The sequence below is a fragment of the Eutrigla gurnardus genome (genome assembly GCF_963514095.1).
Source record: "Eutrigla gurnardus genome assembly, chromosome: 10".
NCBI lineage: Eukaryota > Metazoa > Chordata > Actinopteri > Perciformes > Triglidae > Eutrigla > Eutrigla gurnardus.
The window spans coordinates 12743972-12762482 of NC_139924.1; the positions used below are offsets into that span (position 1 = coordinate 12743972).

At 42.1% G+C, this 18511-nt stretch overlaps 1 protein-coding gene across 1 annotated transcript in view; it reads right to left on the reverse strand.

Moving 5' to 3' along the window:
- brip1 (BRCA1 interacting helicase 1) overlaps positions 1 to 18511 on the reverse strand; it is a 79743-nt gene that overhangs the window by 40394 nt on the left and 20838 nt on the right. Inside the window, exons 15-16 of the mRNA XM_084019463.1 lie at positions 10577 to 10736; positions 9938 to 10059 (exon numbers count right to left, since the gene is read on the reverse strand). Coding sequence (XP_083875589.1) covers positions 9938 to 10059; positions 10577 to 10736 — 282 coding nt within the window. The remainder of the gene's footprint in view (positions 1 to 9937; positions 10060 to 10576; positions 10737 to 18511) is intronic.

Genomic DNA, 18511 nt, shown 5'->3' on the forward strand with positions numbered 1-18511 from the left:
CTACTTGCCCCCACAGACAGATGTGTTCTGAAAGGGGAACAGAGCGACTAAAGAGGCCACGACAGAATAAGAGTGGAGGTAGAAGGGGGGCAGACAAGGTGGCCTAGGTGACATGAAGCATCCCTGCACAAAAATGCCAGGAGAGCATCCATCCATTTGCATCTGTCGCTGCTGATTTTAGCGCTAACCTTTCAGAATTGACAAGTGAAAAGTTCAGCTGGCGTCTGACGGGATGCCATGCGGGGCAGGCTGCTGAACAGGGCTTTAACTGCTTTTGACAGGTACCATGTGTTCGCCTTGAGCCACCAAACACGGGGCCGTGGCAGGTACAGCCTGTTCTGTCACGCGCATCACGCAATGCCACCGTGGCCCGGCTCGGCTTGTGTACATAAACAAACAAGCAGAGTTACGGGGATTCCTAAATGTCGCCCCAAAGTTGGACTATGACTCATAACACCTCATCTCGGAAGCATTCAAACAACAGAGCAACACCAAGGAAAGTGGTTTTATCGGCGATGATACGATAATAGGGCAGGCTGTCAATGGGAGGCGACCCATATATCCATGTGACAGGAAGCCTCGTTAATGCTTCTGGCTTCATGGTGAGACTTTTGGTTTGCATGTATGAGACACCAGAGCAGTTAAAGAATCCACTTCCAAACCCTCAGCTTAACCAGAAAGGCCAGTAGCCTCGAGCCGGCGGTGTCATCTAAATCCAATCACAGTCCATTTCAGCGTTCAAGCCATCACATCCCCGGTCTGTACCATGTCACCGTCCAATCTAACATGACAGGTTGCATATGTGAAAAAGCCAATTCTGGCTGCTAGCAAATCTCACAAATGTGCAAGAAACCACAAGCTAGAAGGGATTAGTTAAAATGTCAAGAGATCACTCGCTTGCTTTGGCCTCGTCCTCTACAGCAACCTGTTCATCCCTAAAAACATATATTTGACCACTAGGCATGATTCGCAGCTGAGCGCATCTGTTTGAGCCACATTTTACGCCGGGTGTGTGTACGTGCGCGTCAGTGTCATTGTGCACGCCTCTGGCGGTCCCGGACATCTTGTGCTTGTCACTGAGATTGCTGAGCGGCTCATCTGCCACATAAGGCTGAGCTGACAGCCGAGTGGCTCATCTCGAAGTCGGTGTCCATGTGTATCTGTGTGTGCACACAGACGATCACGCTCATGGATCAACTCACAGCTCGGCTGGACACGGAATCCCACCCACGTCTTTGTTAGTTGCACTTAAAAGTTAACTGGAGAGTGTAAATGATTGCAAAAGTCAAGGTTCTAGATTTTACCTATGAAGGTTGGGGCCAAGGCGAAAATATGTTATGCGTCTCGCACTGATGATCCGCTTGCATTTGCCGTGTTGACATATCAAAATTAAGGTTAATATTAAGTGTAATTAAGTTTAAAGTAAATTAAATACACATGAAAATGCAAGCCTTCAATGGAAATGCAATTTGATCCCCATCCAAAGGCACATTTTTCTCCCATAATTAGGACATTGTAATATGTCTTATATAAGAGCACTATATAAGAAGACTGCAGTCACATCTGAGTCAATCTTCTTCATCAGCAACTAACTGAAAAAGTCAGCGAAGAACGCAACAAGAACTTGACAATGAGAGGCAGAGCAAGGAGAAACTAATGGGGTGACTGATGCTCAGAGGTAGAGCGTGTCGTCCTCCAATCAGAAGTTTGGTGGTTCGATTCCAGGCTCTTTCAGTCCGCATGCCTACGTGTCCGTGTTCAAGATCCTGAACCCCAAATTGCCCCCGAAGGCTGTGCCATTGGTGTGTGAATGTGTGTGAAGGGGTTAACATAGACTGAATGTAGTGTAAAACGCCTTGAATGGGCGAAAATACCAGAAAAGCGCAGTGGCCATTAAAGAGGTAATTTGGCATGCGGGCTAACATTCCCAAAAAACTCTCTAACTCTAAAGCTAAATGGAATAGGCACACAGAATGCAGAAGGTACTCCTGGTTTAGACTTGAGTCTTTATTCTGACTCGACACCCATTTTGATCCTTGATTTCGAAGTCCAGTCTTTCAAACTGGACTTCACTGGTCTTGACTGCAGCCCTGGGATGAAATCTCATCACTTTTTTTGGACCAACATGCAGTGCACTAAGTACTGAAAACACAGACATAAAGCTGATCAGATGGTTCTTGATTTAATCCAACTTTTTGCATATGGCTGCTTGTGTTTCAACAGTGTTTAACATTTGAGAGCTTTGACTTCTATTGTAAATGAAAAAAGAGGTTATATATCGCTCAAACCCTGGGTTGTACATGCATTAAAAAAGAAAGAATGTCGACCAAGATGTCTTTCTAAAGCCGGCCTGTGGTGCTGACAAGGACAGTACAAGCGGTGATCATGTATTATATAGCCTCCCTTCAGTGGCTGATGATAAAGCCATATGTACTGTCTCGAGTGTGCCTGGAACATCCATCATCCCCTCTTCTTGATGATTTCCATGACCTCTTCGACATTCCTACAAAATCCCTTTTATCCATCCATTTTACATGCTTGCAGGCCTTAGAATTAAAATGTTCTTGTGGTTGTCTTAATAAAGGTCAGCAGCAAGAGGTTGGCTGAGCCCGTCATTAAACTAAGAGAGATGCCTTATCAGTTGTAAGTGTCTTTTTATGGCTTGTTAAAGCCACTTATTGTTTGACTCACTCACGCAGGACGTGGCTGCTCACTGTAAAACATGCCATTGGAAAAACTCGACATAAATGTAATACCACCTTTGGCAGGCCTTTCTCTGCAGAGGACTTTTCAAGTTCAACCTTTGATCTTTGCCAAAATAACACAACAGGCCAGTAAAATGCCATGCTATGTGCTTAGGCTGTAGCTTCTAAGAGTTATGCCTGTCTGGGAATGCAGGCCATGCAGGCATCTTAAGTGCTGGAGTAGTTTAAATGGAGAGAAGCTGGGCTTACACCTCTTATCCTAGCAATGGGGTGCTGCCGTGTGACTGTGGCATAGAATGAATGAATTAATATGTCTGGGTCCATGTGTGCTCTCGAGAGAATGTGCACATGTTCGCACTAGTGCATGGAAGTGACAATGTAAGAACATGTCACGCATGTGCATGTGTGTGAGCGAGCACTGAAGGAGCCGCTTTAAGTGCGAGACATATGGTGTAAATATGATGTGGTGTTAATATGAAGCATTCATGCCAGGGAAAATGTGTTTAAAGGAAACACCTTAACGCCGTTTCAATAAGGAGTAATATAGAAGTCATACAGTGAGTGGTGTTCTGGGATGGGGTTATGTAGCAGATGCCCACAGCTTTGCTTGGCATTAAGATCGCCCACACTAATGCAGGATGAAATTATACACTTGTGAAATACAATACTAACCTGCAGAGAAATATAGCAGAGGTGCTACATCATGCTAGCCATGTATTTAATTGGTGATGCAGTTGTTAAGAACATCATACAGTATAGTCACGACAGATCATTTATTACAATATCTCCTGTAGGGCGATTCTGACTCACAAGGTGCCGATTTGATTCAATATCGATTCATTTAGAGATATTTCAGTTTCTAAAACAATGTTGGTTATGAAAGAGATTTTCACAGAAAGAATGCTACAAATGGCACACAGATGGAACTCCCTGGTGGATAATTACAAATATTAATGTTTACATTAAAAATGCACATGTGCACTTTTTTAATATGATCCACAGTCATAGGTGATGATTCAAGTGAACAACACTAGAGTAATGGATTGGATTTTTAGTGTTTTTTTCAAGAGAAAAGCGCTCTGACAGGGTTCCAGGTTCCATTCATTCACACACAGTCATTACCGGTGGTGGTAAACTATGATAGTAGCCACAGACTGACGGCAGTGTGGCTGCCATTCAGCACCTACGGCTCCTCCGACCACCACCTCAAACATACAGCAGTCACTCACGCACTGGGTGAAGTGCCTTGCCCAAGGACACAATGACCATGAGAGAGAGATCGAACCACCGGCATCAGAAGCTCAGCAGGTGAGAAAGAATCATCTATCACTTGTACATTTGATTTACAGTTAAGTCACTTCACAAGCCGAGGAGCACAGGCAGCAGCACCGCTGGTCAGCAGGTTAAAGCAACGTTACAAATCCTAATCAATCATGATAAATAGTGGTCGACAAATATGGGTTAAAAAATACAACATCTATCAAATACATGCCTTACGGTAATCAAAAAACAAAAATTTATTTCAAAAAATAAATAAGTAATAAGTCATTTTAGTGGCACTGCTGTGGAGTCCTCTCGTGCCATGCATTGTTTTACTAGCAGTTACTAGCATTAGCACTAGCCCAATCAATAGGCCAATCACATTCAGACCATGAAACATTAAGTGTGCCTTCCAGTGTCATGAAGAAGAAGAATAAATATAGAGCAACGAGCAGTTTAAATGGTGATATGACAGCGTATTGCCTTGGTGTATGAAAAGGTGCTACAGTATACATATAAAGTTGCATTGCCTTGTGTGTGTGTGTGTGTGTGTGTGTGTGTGTGTGTGTGTGTGTGTGTGTTTACCATAAACTACAAAAAGAATAACTTCAGGGGCAGCACATCTTTGCCCTCTGGCAGGGAAGCACACCGACCACAGGAACAACCTCAGTATAAATCACTACGTTTCAACATCTAACCACGTAGAACCTGCATCATTACTCAGAGAGTACACCGATACCCGAGTCCTTCTTCCAGTGGAATTGACCGTAACATGTAATAGTATTGACTATCTGATAGTGGATACAGCATTACATGTCCCGGTGACTATGTGTGTGTGTGTGTGTGTGTGACCCCTTAAAGAACCTCTTATCTCTGACAGAATGCTGCATCAGTATATAGTATGTGCACCATTAACATGAGGGCTACGGAGGCTAGATGCATGGCTTTGAGAGTCATTAGTGTCAGTGTCCCCATCCTCTCAGCAGTGTAATGGGGTTAGCTCAAAGACCTTTGCAGCCCCCCAGGGCGTCTCTGGGGGCCAAACTGCCTCCACGACTGAAAAGGACATAACTAGACAGAAGAAAAGTAGCAAGAAAGCAGAGCTGAATATTAAGATGCAAAGAAGAGACGGAGAAAAATGGGAGTGTGAGGTCTGAACATAGTAAATCTCACCCCCTGACAAATTTAGTTAACTGGTCTGAAAACACCGTCTTTGTTGTCCACTTGTATGTTGTATTGTGTAATGTTTTGGGGGGGGGGGGGGGGGGGTTTGTCTTGCAATAAATACATTTAAATGAGAAAATGATCCTACTCCTCACTTGATTAATCATCTCAGTAAACATTGTAAACATGAGTTTATGGTTTCAATATCTAGTTTCAAGTCTTCTTCAATACAGCATGATGTTCATTTAAGGCTTTAGGGCGGGGCTACCTTGTGATTGACAGGTCGCTACCATGCTACCAATACAATTAGCGACTAAGATAACAGTAATACTAAGCTGTAAAGTTTATCTTGAATTACGAAGTAAACGTTGTTACAGCTTCACACCAGAAGTGAGATGGGTCCAGATCCAGTACTGGTGCTGTTCGGTGTCCTGCTCTGCTGCTTGGGTTCATCAGATCCACCCGTCCTGCCTGATCAGATAGCGCTTGGATGTATTTCATGGTCAAAACTGCAGCTGTAAAATGTGTTTTTTCCTCCTCTCTTCCTTTTGCTTTCCTTGGGAGAGGAAGTCCCGTCTCGGGGAACTGATGCCAGACCTACATTTGATAAATTATCTTCTGCCACATGCTGTCTGAATATCACTGAGATCCAAACTCAATACGAGCCAGGCCACCTTGGAATGTGATCAGGCTGATCAGATGCCAATTCAAGCAAGACCCATCTCAGAGCGTACAGCCTTGACAATTAATGTATCCTGGTATGATTGGATGACCAAAGTCGCACTGAAGTAACTCTTCCAGGGTAGTTTGGAGACATAGTCTGAGTGAGCCATGTTCGAAACCTCCATCATGGAAGCGGCTGCTCTGTGTTGTGGTCAGAAGGTGCCTGTCGTCATAGCAACAGAAGAACCGACACCAATGGTGAAGGAGGCAGTCAAGCTGAAGGAGGCCTTTCAAGGGGTTGGCTGGCCCAGGGGTCTCCTGAATCAGCTGACGGGCCCCGTTTGGCCAGAAGGGCTGCAGCTGCAGCAGGAAAAGCCAAGATGTGGGAAGAGTTCGGGGTGCAAGGCATTTTGGTTTCCCTCAAGGAAGTTCTGGCTAACCGGTAGACGACTAAATAACTGTTTTCTAACGAGCGTTGCAGTCGGTGGATTTCTGTAATTTGTAACAGAAGCGTCATTATGCCAATGTGGTAGCACTGTATGGTAACCAGCACTTCTTTTCTCTCTTTTCCCTGCTGTTCAATGTTTTAATATAATCTCATATATCCAGCTGTCGTTTATGAATACTGTTGCAAACATCACTCTGTGTTTGTGAATGCCGCTCCATAAGTCTTTGCATGCGAACCTGAACTACAACAACCAGAGTGTCTGTTTACATCACTGGAAGGAAATAAAGTAGGTTTTTAGTTTCAAAATATCCAAGTGTCTAACCCACTTTATTGAATACAATAAACAAATAATCAACTATATCCATAAAATGTGATACTAGTTCATTACAGTAGCCTACATTTGAGAAAATGACTGCCACATATACAACTGATAAATGCAAATAATTTAAATTCGGAAATAAAATAATCAAAACTAATTATTTTAAAAGTATAAGCTGTCTTAAAAAGGTGTCTTGTAGAGGTGTGAGAGGGAATTACTATCAATTGATCACTAGAGTAAAATGGAAATTAATCCAATATGAGAGGACATCCTGTGTCTGACTCTCACATCAAGAAAAGCTCCCTAAAAAATATAAAACAACAGGGGGGAAATTATAGACACCCCTTACTGCCCCTCTAGTTGTTATTTTCTATAATCATAATTATTTAGCTAGAGCCAATTGAAGGGCGCCACCACAACTTGCCCACTTTTGTGCCCTTTCTTTCAAAGTCATCTCACAAATACTAGACAGGAAGAAGGTTACATATGTTGTTTAAAGGTCATAACATTGAATGAAATTTGCATCCTTCCCGTGGTTGGGTAGATGGTTAATCAGCCACGTTGGACAACTGACCCATTCAGATGGAAGTGCAATGACAGGAAAAGCAGAAGATACCCTTCAACCTACCCTACAAATTATTGATTTGAAAATCTGATGCATTAAATTGTTTTGGTTTTTTTCTTATTATTATTAATTCCCTAATTTAAATGATGCAGTGTTTTTATCAAGGTCAAGGATGGAGCTCAAAAAAGTTCAATCAAATGTTTTAGAGCAACTTTAAAAGGCAGCACAAAGTCACCAGACACAAAGTGTCTGCAGTCACCACCAACAGCCTGGCCCACCTGATCCTACATACAATTATGACAAGATGTGGCAGGAGATAGCGAGCTCTCTCAGGAGTTGAGCGCGTGTAGCAAATAAACAAAGGCTGTTCATGTGGAGCCCAGAATGTCATTCGAAATGCACAGTCTCTTCACGCTTGGTCAGCTCCACCTTGGCTCCACAAAGCTTTGGCTTCTTCAGTCCTCCTCCTGGTGCTCTGCTCCGTCCACTTATCTCCTATTTTATTATAGATCAGGCACATAATTGTGCAAGTTTGATGCAGCAGAATTACACCAAAACATCAGTTTCATGATAAACCCCAGCCGGAGCCTTACTGCATCTGACTTACTCTGGATTCTGGTGTGAAGCTGTTAACAAAGTTAGCTTCATAATTCAAAGGCAACCTTAAAGCCAAGGATAATTTTAGTAGCTATTTGTATTAGTAGCATGCTAGAGGCGGTAGTGACCTGAAACTAGAGATTGAGACCATAAACTCCTGTTTACAATGTTGACTGAGATAGTAAATAAGTGAGAAGTAGCAATCTGACTTCTTTTTACAACCACAGGAGTCGCCCCCTGATGGCCAGCAGAGAGAATTCAAGTTTAGGGCACCTCACCTTTCTGGTCAATGCCAAGTAAGTTTAGAGTTTTGATACTCATCCCCAATCAAGTCAAGTAAAGTATTTATTGCTTGGCTTCAAAACCTACAATGCACTCTTCATGAGAGTAATTCCATTTAAAGTTGGCTATTTCCATAAGATGCATTTGCTTAACCTGCTATTGTCCATCCACATGGATTCTATTAGAATTTTGGTTGTTGGTTGAAACATTTAAAAGAATTCCAGTGTACACCCATAAGAGATTGGGAGTTGAAATATTTGTAATATTTTGAGTTAAGTCCTTCAGTTTTCTATGGTGTAGACCATCTACGTGTACCTAAACACCAGTACAAAATAGAAAATAAATAAAATAAGTTTGATAAAAAAAAAATGAAGAAGCAATGGCCTGAGAGTTGACAGTGGTGAAACTGACAGCTTTGGCTAAGGTGAAAGGGTCTGGGAAGCTTCAATCACCAACACGTCTTGCCACACTGACAGAACAGGTTAGTGAAAGCTTCATCGTTCTATGACAGGGGGATGTGGAGGAGTAAAGGGGAGACGAGGTGGGAGGAGGGGAGAGAGTCAAACTTAAAGGTCAACTTTATCTGCTAAGGACGGGGCACACACAGCAAAATCGCTTTGGGATTTTTTTTTACGGATCACCAAAAGGCGATGCTCTTATTTGGTGTGTGTGTGTGTGTGTGTGTGTGTGTGTGTGTGTGTGTGTGTGTGTGTGTGTGTGTGTGTGTGTGTGTGTCTGGGAGATAGATTTTTGTGTTCATAGGCTTCAAAATGTTGGATCTTGGCCAAAAAAAATGAAGAGGATATCTTCCAGATGGACAGTATCGTTATTGTGGTACCAGTTTTAACATTTTAACAGGCAGCAGCTTCAATACGCAGGCAGAGATAAACTTTTCTTTTCTAGCTCAGGTCTATCCGTCGCTGCATTTGTTCAGGTCATGTTAAAGGTTGGAGAAAATGGCAAGCCTTTATAGCATCTGGAGATCTCCATTGGTCCAGATGCCAAAAATAATTTCAGACAACAACAAGCAAAAGTGAAAGAAGAGCCAAGCCAAGCAACCGTTAACTACAGAATAAGGCTAATGCTGCACTCACACCAAATGCAACGTGTCGTGAAAGCTTTTCAGCGCCGAGATTCTGAGAGCTCTAGAATAGTAGCTCATTTTAGTCCAGAGTCCAGACCAGACTATGTGGAGAAACCAGAGACTGTCTATGGTACAAACAACACGTTTGCTACTGTATTTATGTCTAGATGACCTTATTTGGAGTGTTGATGGAGCAGCTACAATGTTAGCATAGCCTAGCACCCATCAATCCAAACTCCTTTCAGAAAACAAGCATTTTAAAGGCTGTTTGCTTGTCGTCTTGCAGACAGACCTAACAAAACAGGACTTCAGACTTTTAACAAATAATGTCATCATTATGTAGTCATTTCAGTTTCCTTTTTAGCTGTTTATTGCAATTAAATCACAGCCAAATAGTTTATTTTGGGTTCATCCAGCTGTAGTAAACCAGCTGACGTGTATCTTGCTAGATTTAGTGAATACAGCTCAGTGAAATTCACCGAGCACCTCTGGGTGATGTTGTGAACTCAGACAGGATCGTTCGGTTACCTGGTGTATTTGGGACTTCACAACATATAGAAAGCAGCAATAGTGGTTATTTTTATATTTCACCATGTTGGTTTTTCCCATGGAGATAAGCACCTCCTCCTCTCCAGCGCATCTAGCGCGAGTGACGCAAATATGATTATTTAGTGTTTATGATTACGTTGTTTAGATAGTTGTTTTTAACAAGAGCTAATTTTGCACTCAAAGCGCACCAGATTGATACATTTAACTTAAAAAACAGAATCCATGATGTTTCCAAAGTCAATGAGTAATCCTGTTAAATGCCTGTGATCGGATCAATCTAACGTACTGTGAGTCTACTTACTTGGAGGTCTTTGATGTTAGGAAAGGGAATTCCAATGGTGACCACTGCCCTCGCATTGTCATCAGTGAAGTCGAGTCCTTCACTCACTTTGCCCCGACAGACGGCAATTAGCAGTGCACCATCTATAACAAAGAAATCACACTTTGAACACTGTAAATGACAAATATGATAAAGCGGAAGACTTGAACTATTGCATTGTAAATTAAGATGAATTCACTGTTGATGCAGCTGTACAAGTGACTACTTTAGTTGAGATGCAATAGCAACACTTGCACCAGTGTAAAGTCTGAGAATCACTCAAAGGATTGCATCCTGGTACCTGGTACAACAGTCAGAGTACCGTTGTACCCATGCAAAAAATACATGGATTTTTGTCCAAAACTACATGGGATAAGCATAAAGTGGGTGAATGTCTGTAAAGATTTAACATGACGCGGTTGGTACCAGTGTGTCCCCTAGTTTCATATGATACCAGGATCTTCACTCTAGCTTTGAGACTGAGCCCACTACAGCCTTTAATAGACCAGTTGGGGTTAATTACTAGACTGACTGTGGAGCAGCAGACTAGATCAAATGAATGTAATTCCACACAAAGATCAAACCATACAGAACGATATTGCAAATCCATGAGTTGTTCACCTCTTTCCTCACAGAACTTGATGGCATCGTAGTACGTCTGAAGCAGTTCATCAAAATCCCCCTTGCCACCACCGCGGGGTTCTGTGATCACAGCTTTCTGTCGTTCCAGCTTCTCCCAGATACCAGTGTTTATCCAGCGGTCTCGCAGCTTGTCCAGCATCTGAGCAAATCACAGGAGGTATCATGTAAATATAGACGCTTGACTGGGTTTTGTTGAAAAAGTGGAAATTGATCACTCATAATCTCAATCATGATAGTGAACCTACAACATGGCGAGAAGCAGTTAACCTGTGACCACTTCTGTGTATGATATTGTAAATGAGCTTGTAAATATGGTAAATGATCACGGCATGTATTCACTTTGCCTGACACTAACAAGAATAACCCTGGATAGCAGTCAGTTGGTCCATCATTGGGGTCTAGACTGTTATATATCTGAATAACTCCTGGAGCGATCGCCATCACACATTGTTGGTTCTCCGGAGGTTGAATTATAATGTCTGTGGTGATCCCCTGGCTTTCTATCTAGGTCAATGCTTACACTTGACAAAATCTTTACATAAATTTGGTCATCCCTTAACTTGCCATGTAGCACCATCATGCGTTACATTTTTCCATTTGATAATTTCTTGGGTTTCTTAAAGCCATTTGCCTGTCTGGGTTTACAACATGTTTTGTTGCTGCTGTATTCACTGTATCTAGCAAGACAGGCGTCGGCTGGTTTACTACAGCTGGATGGACCCAAAATGAACTGTTTTGCTGTAATTTAATTTGCTGCGATTAAAAAGTCTGAAGTCATGCTTTGTTTAGTCTGTCTGCAAGACGACAAGCACACAACTTATAAAATGCTTTTTTTCTGAATAGTCTGGATTAATGGGTGCTAGGCTAGGCTAACACTGTAGCTGCTCCATCAACACTTGACGATCAAATATCGTCATCTAGACATAAATAGGACAGAGACCTTGTTGTTTGTTTAAAAATGAATGTGTAGAAACCAGAGACTGTCTATGGTACATAGTTTGATCTGTTCTCTGTCGTAACACAAGCTACTATCGTAAACAATGTTTTTGTCTTCCATTTCTGATTCAGCAACGTCAGGATGACAGGAGGAGGATCTCAACATTGATTGGCTTTATTGACACAGCTTCACGCAAATTTCGTACTCAAGTTGAAATATTTAATTGAATTCTGACGTGAGTTTGTGTCTATTCGCATCTTCTTTGTGTGTAATCGCACTGCATGAAAAAACAATGTGTTGGGTTGAACACAGCATTACACAGCTGCTAGCATGGCTGTCTAGCTTTAAACCACATCTACACAGGCAGACAGGCAGCAGCCCCAGCCCTCCATTCGTGTGAGTGTAGAACTTCCAACACATTATCATCATAGTTAACATGCAACATTCCTCTGTAGACAGCTGGATTAATCAAAATAGAAACATATCTGTTCCATCAGACACTTCCAAGACATTATGACACTTTCCAAGTCTGAATCATTAAGACAGAAACAAAGACCATGAAGCATTTAGCCACCCATGTTTGCTCCCGTGTCCTCACACAGCTTGGATTTCTCTTCTTTACTTGTACTTGGCAGAAAGCTGGTGTGTTTGGATCCCCTTTGTAATAAAATCACTGTTTCCGTACGATTGTTAGTGCAAAAAGTCAGCAGGTCTCAGGAGAGACACATTGATCTAAAAGCCCTCATCCTAGCATGGCCCCACTCATGTCTGGGCTGTGCGGATTATATCCTTGGATAAGCAAGGCTTCACAATCAAAAGAGCAGCTCCACTGGCTTGGAAATGTGTTAGAAGGGTCAAGTAGAAGTTCTTCTTGTGGTCGGCAGAAAACTTCTCAACAAGCGAATAGTGTCAAAGTGTAAAACTGGAGTCGGGAAGCAGATAGGGCCACTGGATGGGAGGAAGGTGGGGCAGTGTAGTGCTCACCAACAGTACACCTATTCTTTTAACCTGCAAGAACAGCCAACGCTCCTCAAAAACAGCACCTAAAGCTAAACCGAAGTGAACTACAACAACAGAGGCCGACAGGGAAATGATATGAGAGCGTCGTTAATTTCTGGCATGCCAGTGTGATTGTCTCATAGTGGTGAAATGAAGCATGGGGAAGATTTTCTCAGGTTGTGCCTTCTAAAGCGAGAGAGGCCAGGACATGTGCATCAATAAAACATGGCACCTTCACTAAATATGCAGTGTTACATCGACAAGGAGCCCCCTTACGTGAGTCTATAACTTGGCAAACCGTTTGTCCTCCAGTAGCTTTCCAGTGCAATCTTGAGCAGGAGATGAATAATTCATCTTATGTACTTTAGGCAGATCTACTACTAAACAAAACAGCCATTATCTGCCAGGCTGCACTTGGAAAAGGAGGTGATTCCACAAGGCGAGGAGAAGGGAGGAAAAATGCTCTTGCTGCTAAGAAAAATGATGCAACAGGGACAGTTAAGACGGAGTCTTGCAGCCGACATAATTAGAGCTGCAGCAAGAGATCGGCTGCCGATCAAAGCCGGCCAGCGGAGATGTGACAATATAGGATTTTATCCCAGATTGCAATAGAAAACAATAAGTTGATCGTGGTGAATTTCTATTACAAGGATAATTGTAAATATCGTCATAAAAGCAAAATAAAAAAGCTGTCCAGCTCACTATCATGGTAGAGCCTGATCATGTAAGAAAGAACAGACTCACACTGTTGCCATTTATTCATAATTTACTCATCCTTTATGTATGCAGGGGACCTTGTGATTTATGATTATTTAACATTGTATGTTTTTCACACAAAAAAAAGATATGTCCTCTCTGTGGCGAAATAAGAATATTTATTAAAAATGTCAAGTGATTGCTGTATGTGTTACTGCCATTTTAAGTTTTGTTGATAATTGCGATAATATCATCAATTGCAGGCATTTTATGTTTTTTTCTTGAGACCTTGGTTGATAATGATAAGCTATGCCCAAAACATGTTACTGCTTGCAAAATACATGAATGGCAAGATTAAAATAATAAACAAGAAATTAAAAAAAAGAGCAAACGACTCAGACAAAATCAGGATAAGCTTTCTGGTAAAATGTTTAGAGCAGCCTTCAAAGACACTGACTCAGACAGTCTTATACATGTGATGTTTGCGTTCACAGGATAATGAATCATAACAACCACAACTCATTTTTTTAAATATTGGTAAAACGATTAGTTTGAAAAGGCCAAGACTTCAACCGTCAACACTGATTAACACACGTCTGTTTTAATTCTAATTCTTGCATCAAATCAATACTAGTACAGGAAATGTGTGATATATAATATAAGTCTATGTTTCCTTCTGCTCCAGTAAGCATTGATATAGGCCACGTACATCACAAGACTGGTGTGATAACTCAAACTGCATGGATGCAGGTGTGACGCGCAGCGTCTTACTGTGCAGTCAAACGGATCTTCAGCACCTTCAGCAAAGGCTTTCAGCCATGTGAGTGTTAGACACTCGACACAGAAATTACAGACACACAATTTACAGACATGAGCACCTTCATGAATAATTCAGGGCCAACATCTGACAGAGACCTGGTGTTTAGTTGGCGGACTGGGCTAAGCTATAAAATATCAATCTATAGGCTCAACTACACACATTTTTATAACTTCAAGAGACAATCTAAAAAGATCCCAGGTAGCAGTTGCCAGATAGGTTAGGCATTATACATTTATTCCACTCTATTTAAGAGATAAAAAATGTAACAGAAAGTATAACCAGAAAGTAGTAGTATTAGCAGAATTATGTTTACAGCATATAAGATAAGCTATTGTTCTACTGGCCTTCAATTAAGTTAAAATGAATTCATCTGTTGCCCAGCAGTTCTTAAGAGGAGCACAGTTACGATGCCCGGGCAACATAAATGGGAATGAGCAGTATTTAGCACATAAGAGGGCACAACAAAGTGTGAATAATTCATTGCCTTTCCCGGGCATGGTAGGTGCTGCGCTCAGCCGCTGCCAGTGACACGGTAAAGTGGGCCAGATCTTTCTGCCAATTGGGACAATGTGGTGAAACAACTCGATAGAAGCAGTGAACTGTAGTCTTTCTCGCACTTTTACACCGCCCCGCTCCCCCCCCCCCCCCCCCCACCCCCACTACTATCTCCCCATCTTCCACATCTTCCACATCCGGCCTCTCTTCTATCTCCTTCCCCGTGTCCCCGGTGTCGGTGAGCTATGTGGCGACACATCGCAGCTCCTCTAGTGCCTGCTGAATTATGAAAGGGCTTTGGAGGCGACGGCATTAAAGAAACATGGGGCCAGGAGCCACATTTCGCAGTGGCGAGGGGAGACGTGTTGTTGCGGTGTAAATTATTCAGCCCCAAAATATCACAGTAACCATCACGCCACGGATGGTGGCAAGAGGCCACCTGCCACCTCTGGCCTGCCACCCTTCCCTCGTCGTCTGCTCTACACATCCCGGCCACACTGGTGGTGACAACCGAGCGCTGCAGACACACTGGCTGCTGCTCGGAGAACAGGTCAGTCACCGATACGGCTCCTTTTACTCTTACTGAGTGGAGGATAAAGTGTTTGAGACATTTTCATGTGACGTGCCTATTTGGTTGGATGGAAATTGTCCTCATTTATAACTTTCTCTCCATCTTAGACCTGGGACGATATGATAATTACAAGTCACAATAAACCTGCCAAAATAATTGCTCTGTTTTTAATGCTTAATACTGGAATCAGTTTACATTTTGTTAAGGAACATATTTATTGCGTCACAGATAAGACACAAAAACATTTTTAAAAACTGGTCACGAATATATAGTTCAGGTTTTTAAAAGGCAAAGTAATTTCCTAAAATATTACTCACTGTAGTTTTTAACCAATAATAATTGGGCAGGAGTAAATAGATGGTGATTTATTGAGCTAACAATCAGGAGGATGGTGTCAACTATTTGACACCAAAACCAACTATTTCCTCACAGTAATAAAGGGACATGCTCACACGCACACACACATTAATAGATATATTCAGTGTTATGAACATGGGATTTGTTGGCAATAAGAATAATATAGAATATCACCAGCCTCATCCTTCAACAATGTATTTTCTTGAGTTTCAGTATAACGGTCTCCTTACACTTAAATAACATGATCATAATAAAGTATAACTTAAAAATAATGTAAATTAACCACAATCAGCTTATGATGAGTGTTTTCTTATTGCAGTCCACGATAAAATCCTATATCATCCCATCCCTAATTGGCTTGGATGTGTGATTCAAAGATCATATTGATGGGAGGAACATTTTTCTTATACAATCATTCTTATTATCATATCAAGTTTTCACGTTAAATTATATATAAAACACATTAACTACCAGAACTCAACATTGGGGTGGAAGGAGGTGTCAGAAGAGGGTACATTTGACCTGCGAAGTCAGAAACTCTAAGACTCTAAAAAAAAGAGCATCAGCTGAGTCACACAGCAGTAATCCTGAAGTTTCCACTGTAAAACCTCATATAAAACATCACCTCTGCTCTAAAAGAAAATCAGGAGGGATATGCTACACTGAGCAAATTAACCCATGAATGCAATAAGCTGCCAAACGCAGACAGAGACAGTCTGACTTTAAGATAGCAGTACTTGTGGAGCTCTGTGATTGGTGCTTCAGATGCCTCTGGGCTGAGGACAGCGCGTGCTGGCGGGCGTTCACCCTGCAGTCCGCTTTGACTTTGATTTGACACGCGCTCGGCGGAGCCCAGGCGCCAGCGCTGGGTGCGTCTTCACACAGACAGTGAGGCGACATCACCTAATGGCCCTTATCTCAATCTCCTTTAAAAGCATCTTGTATTCCCCGCCATCTTTTCACCCCGCGTTTTTTAATAAACCATCAGTCCCCTTTCTCCAGTGGAGAATTGGTCCCTTCCTTCGGCGGCTGGGACCAGACGGCAAGGCCCGCTGTGGTTTTAATGGGCATTAACTGGGGGGCTGTTGAGGCTAAAGTGCTACAAAACCACAGCGCTGGTGCAGGCTCTCTGGGAAAGTATGTGTGCGACCGTGATTAGAGGCGTACTTTGTGCGTCTGTGTCGCTTTAAAAAGAAATGTATCGAGCTGTGTGCTAATGCGCAACATTCTATTTTCTTTGAACTTATTCGACTGCAGTGCACCAATGGCATTACTGAGAAATGACATTAGCTACAGGAACAAAAATACAGGTAATTTCTCAGCAGTGATCCACAAGAAATATTATTGACAGCAAAGATTTAGATGTCATTACTAATTTGACGACTTGTGTTGTCATTCTAGCTGCCAGAAAAAGAGAATAAAGCTGAACTAAACAGACTGTGTGTTTGTGAAGGCAGAGCCTTGATGTACACCTCGGTAGGCCTTCCTGCTCTCTCCGTGTGTCACACACACACACACACACACACACACACACACACACACACACACACACACACACACACACACACAGAGAGAGAAGACGGGACTCAGTGGCACCAATGAGGCCTCCACGGGCTCCAATTAATACCCAAGCCCTTCATATCCCCTCATCTCCTCATCTTTAAGAGCTGACTGCAGATTAAATATTTATGCATCAGCATAGAGAGAGAGATAGAAGACTCCTACATGGCTATCAATAATAAAAAAAAACATCCCACAGCTCATAGTCGCTCCTCGGCTGGCAACGCGCGCTGACAAAAAGGAAGGTAAAATGAGAAAACAACAAGGCAAAGAGTCTAAGCTTTCCCTCACAGTTTGGATGGCGGTGTCACCAGCTGTTTGAAAATGCAACTGGATAGCAGGCAAACAAGGACTGCAGAGAAATCAAACCAATGATCACTGCATGTGACATGTTGAAATACGAGTGGAACACTAACAGCCCAAATATGCCAAAGGCAAAAACTATTTGCCAAGGGCAAAACACACAACAGCGAAGGTCCACCGTTTGTTGAAAAACGACATGTCCTCTTAACATGACATGAACTCATCACAGTAAAGCAGTATGTTAGTGATACCTGGCTTCCATGACACAATGTGCTTCCAGTTGAAACGGGATGCGAGTGTAAAACACCAGCATGAGGGGCTGTCAGAAGTTCAAAATGCCTTATATATATATATAATCATGAGTGTAAAAAATGAATACGTAGACAGTGTGCAAGGAAAAGCAGGCAAGAATTTGGTCAAATATTTAAAGTTTAAATTTTGCCTATATTTGGAGATATACTGTGTATGATTGATGGACATCTCAAAGAGGTCACAAGATCAATCTGAGGGTTCGCAAGCCAAAACGGTGGCAACCACTGCATTATATTGTAGTATAAAAGATAAATGTAATAAAGTAAACCCAAATGTATTATGTTCCCGAGAGGAGGTATGTTCATTAACAAAAATCGCTAATTGTTCCACGTAACATGTGCACAGTGGACAAACACATGATGATAAATGAAATCCACTTGGCCCTGAGTAAGCTAATGTGACAACTGAGCTACAGTGGACATTCATTATTCATGAACAAAAACGCATAACAAACAAAGGGGGACAAAGTGTCTATGAGTGCGCTCTAAGAAGCACCCTCATTAACTGAAAGAGGATACAGTTCCATGAGGATGACGGCATTTAACAAGTACTCGACAAGTACCTCTATGGACTAATAGTGATCTATTGTAACGGATGACATCACCAACAGCTGCTTTTTAGCACTGGGTTCTGCTGAAATCCAGCTGAAAACTAGTTTTGCAAGGCAAGTTAATATAAATACCTTCAAACAACAAAAAAAGCATGGGTGTGATTCCAAATCATGGTCTCTAGCGCCTCCCAGTGGTCACATGTGGAAATCAATGTGCAAAAAAAAAAACACCACCAATTTAACACACTGTGATTAATCATGAAAGTGCATCGAGATGCACGTTGGGAGTGCATAACTGCACAACCAACCACGCC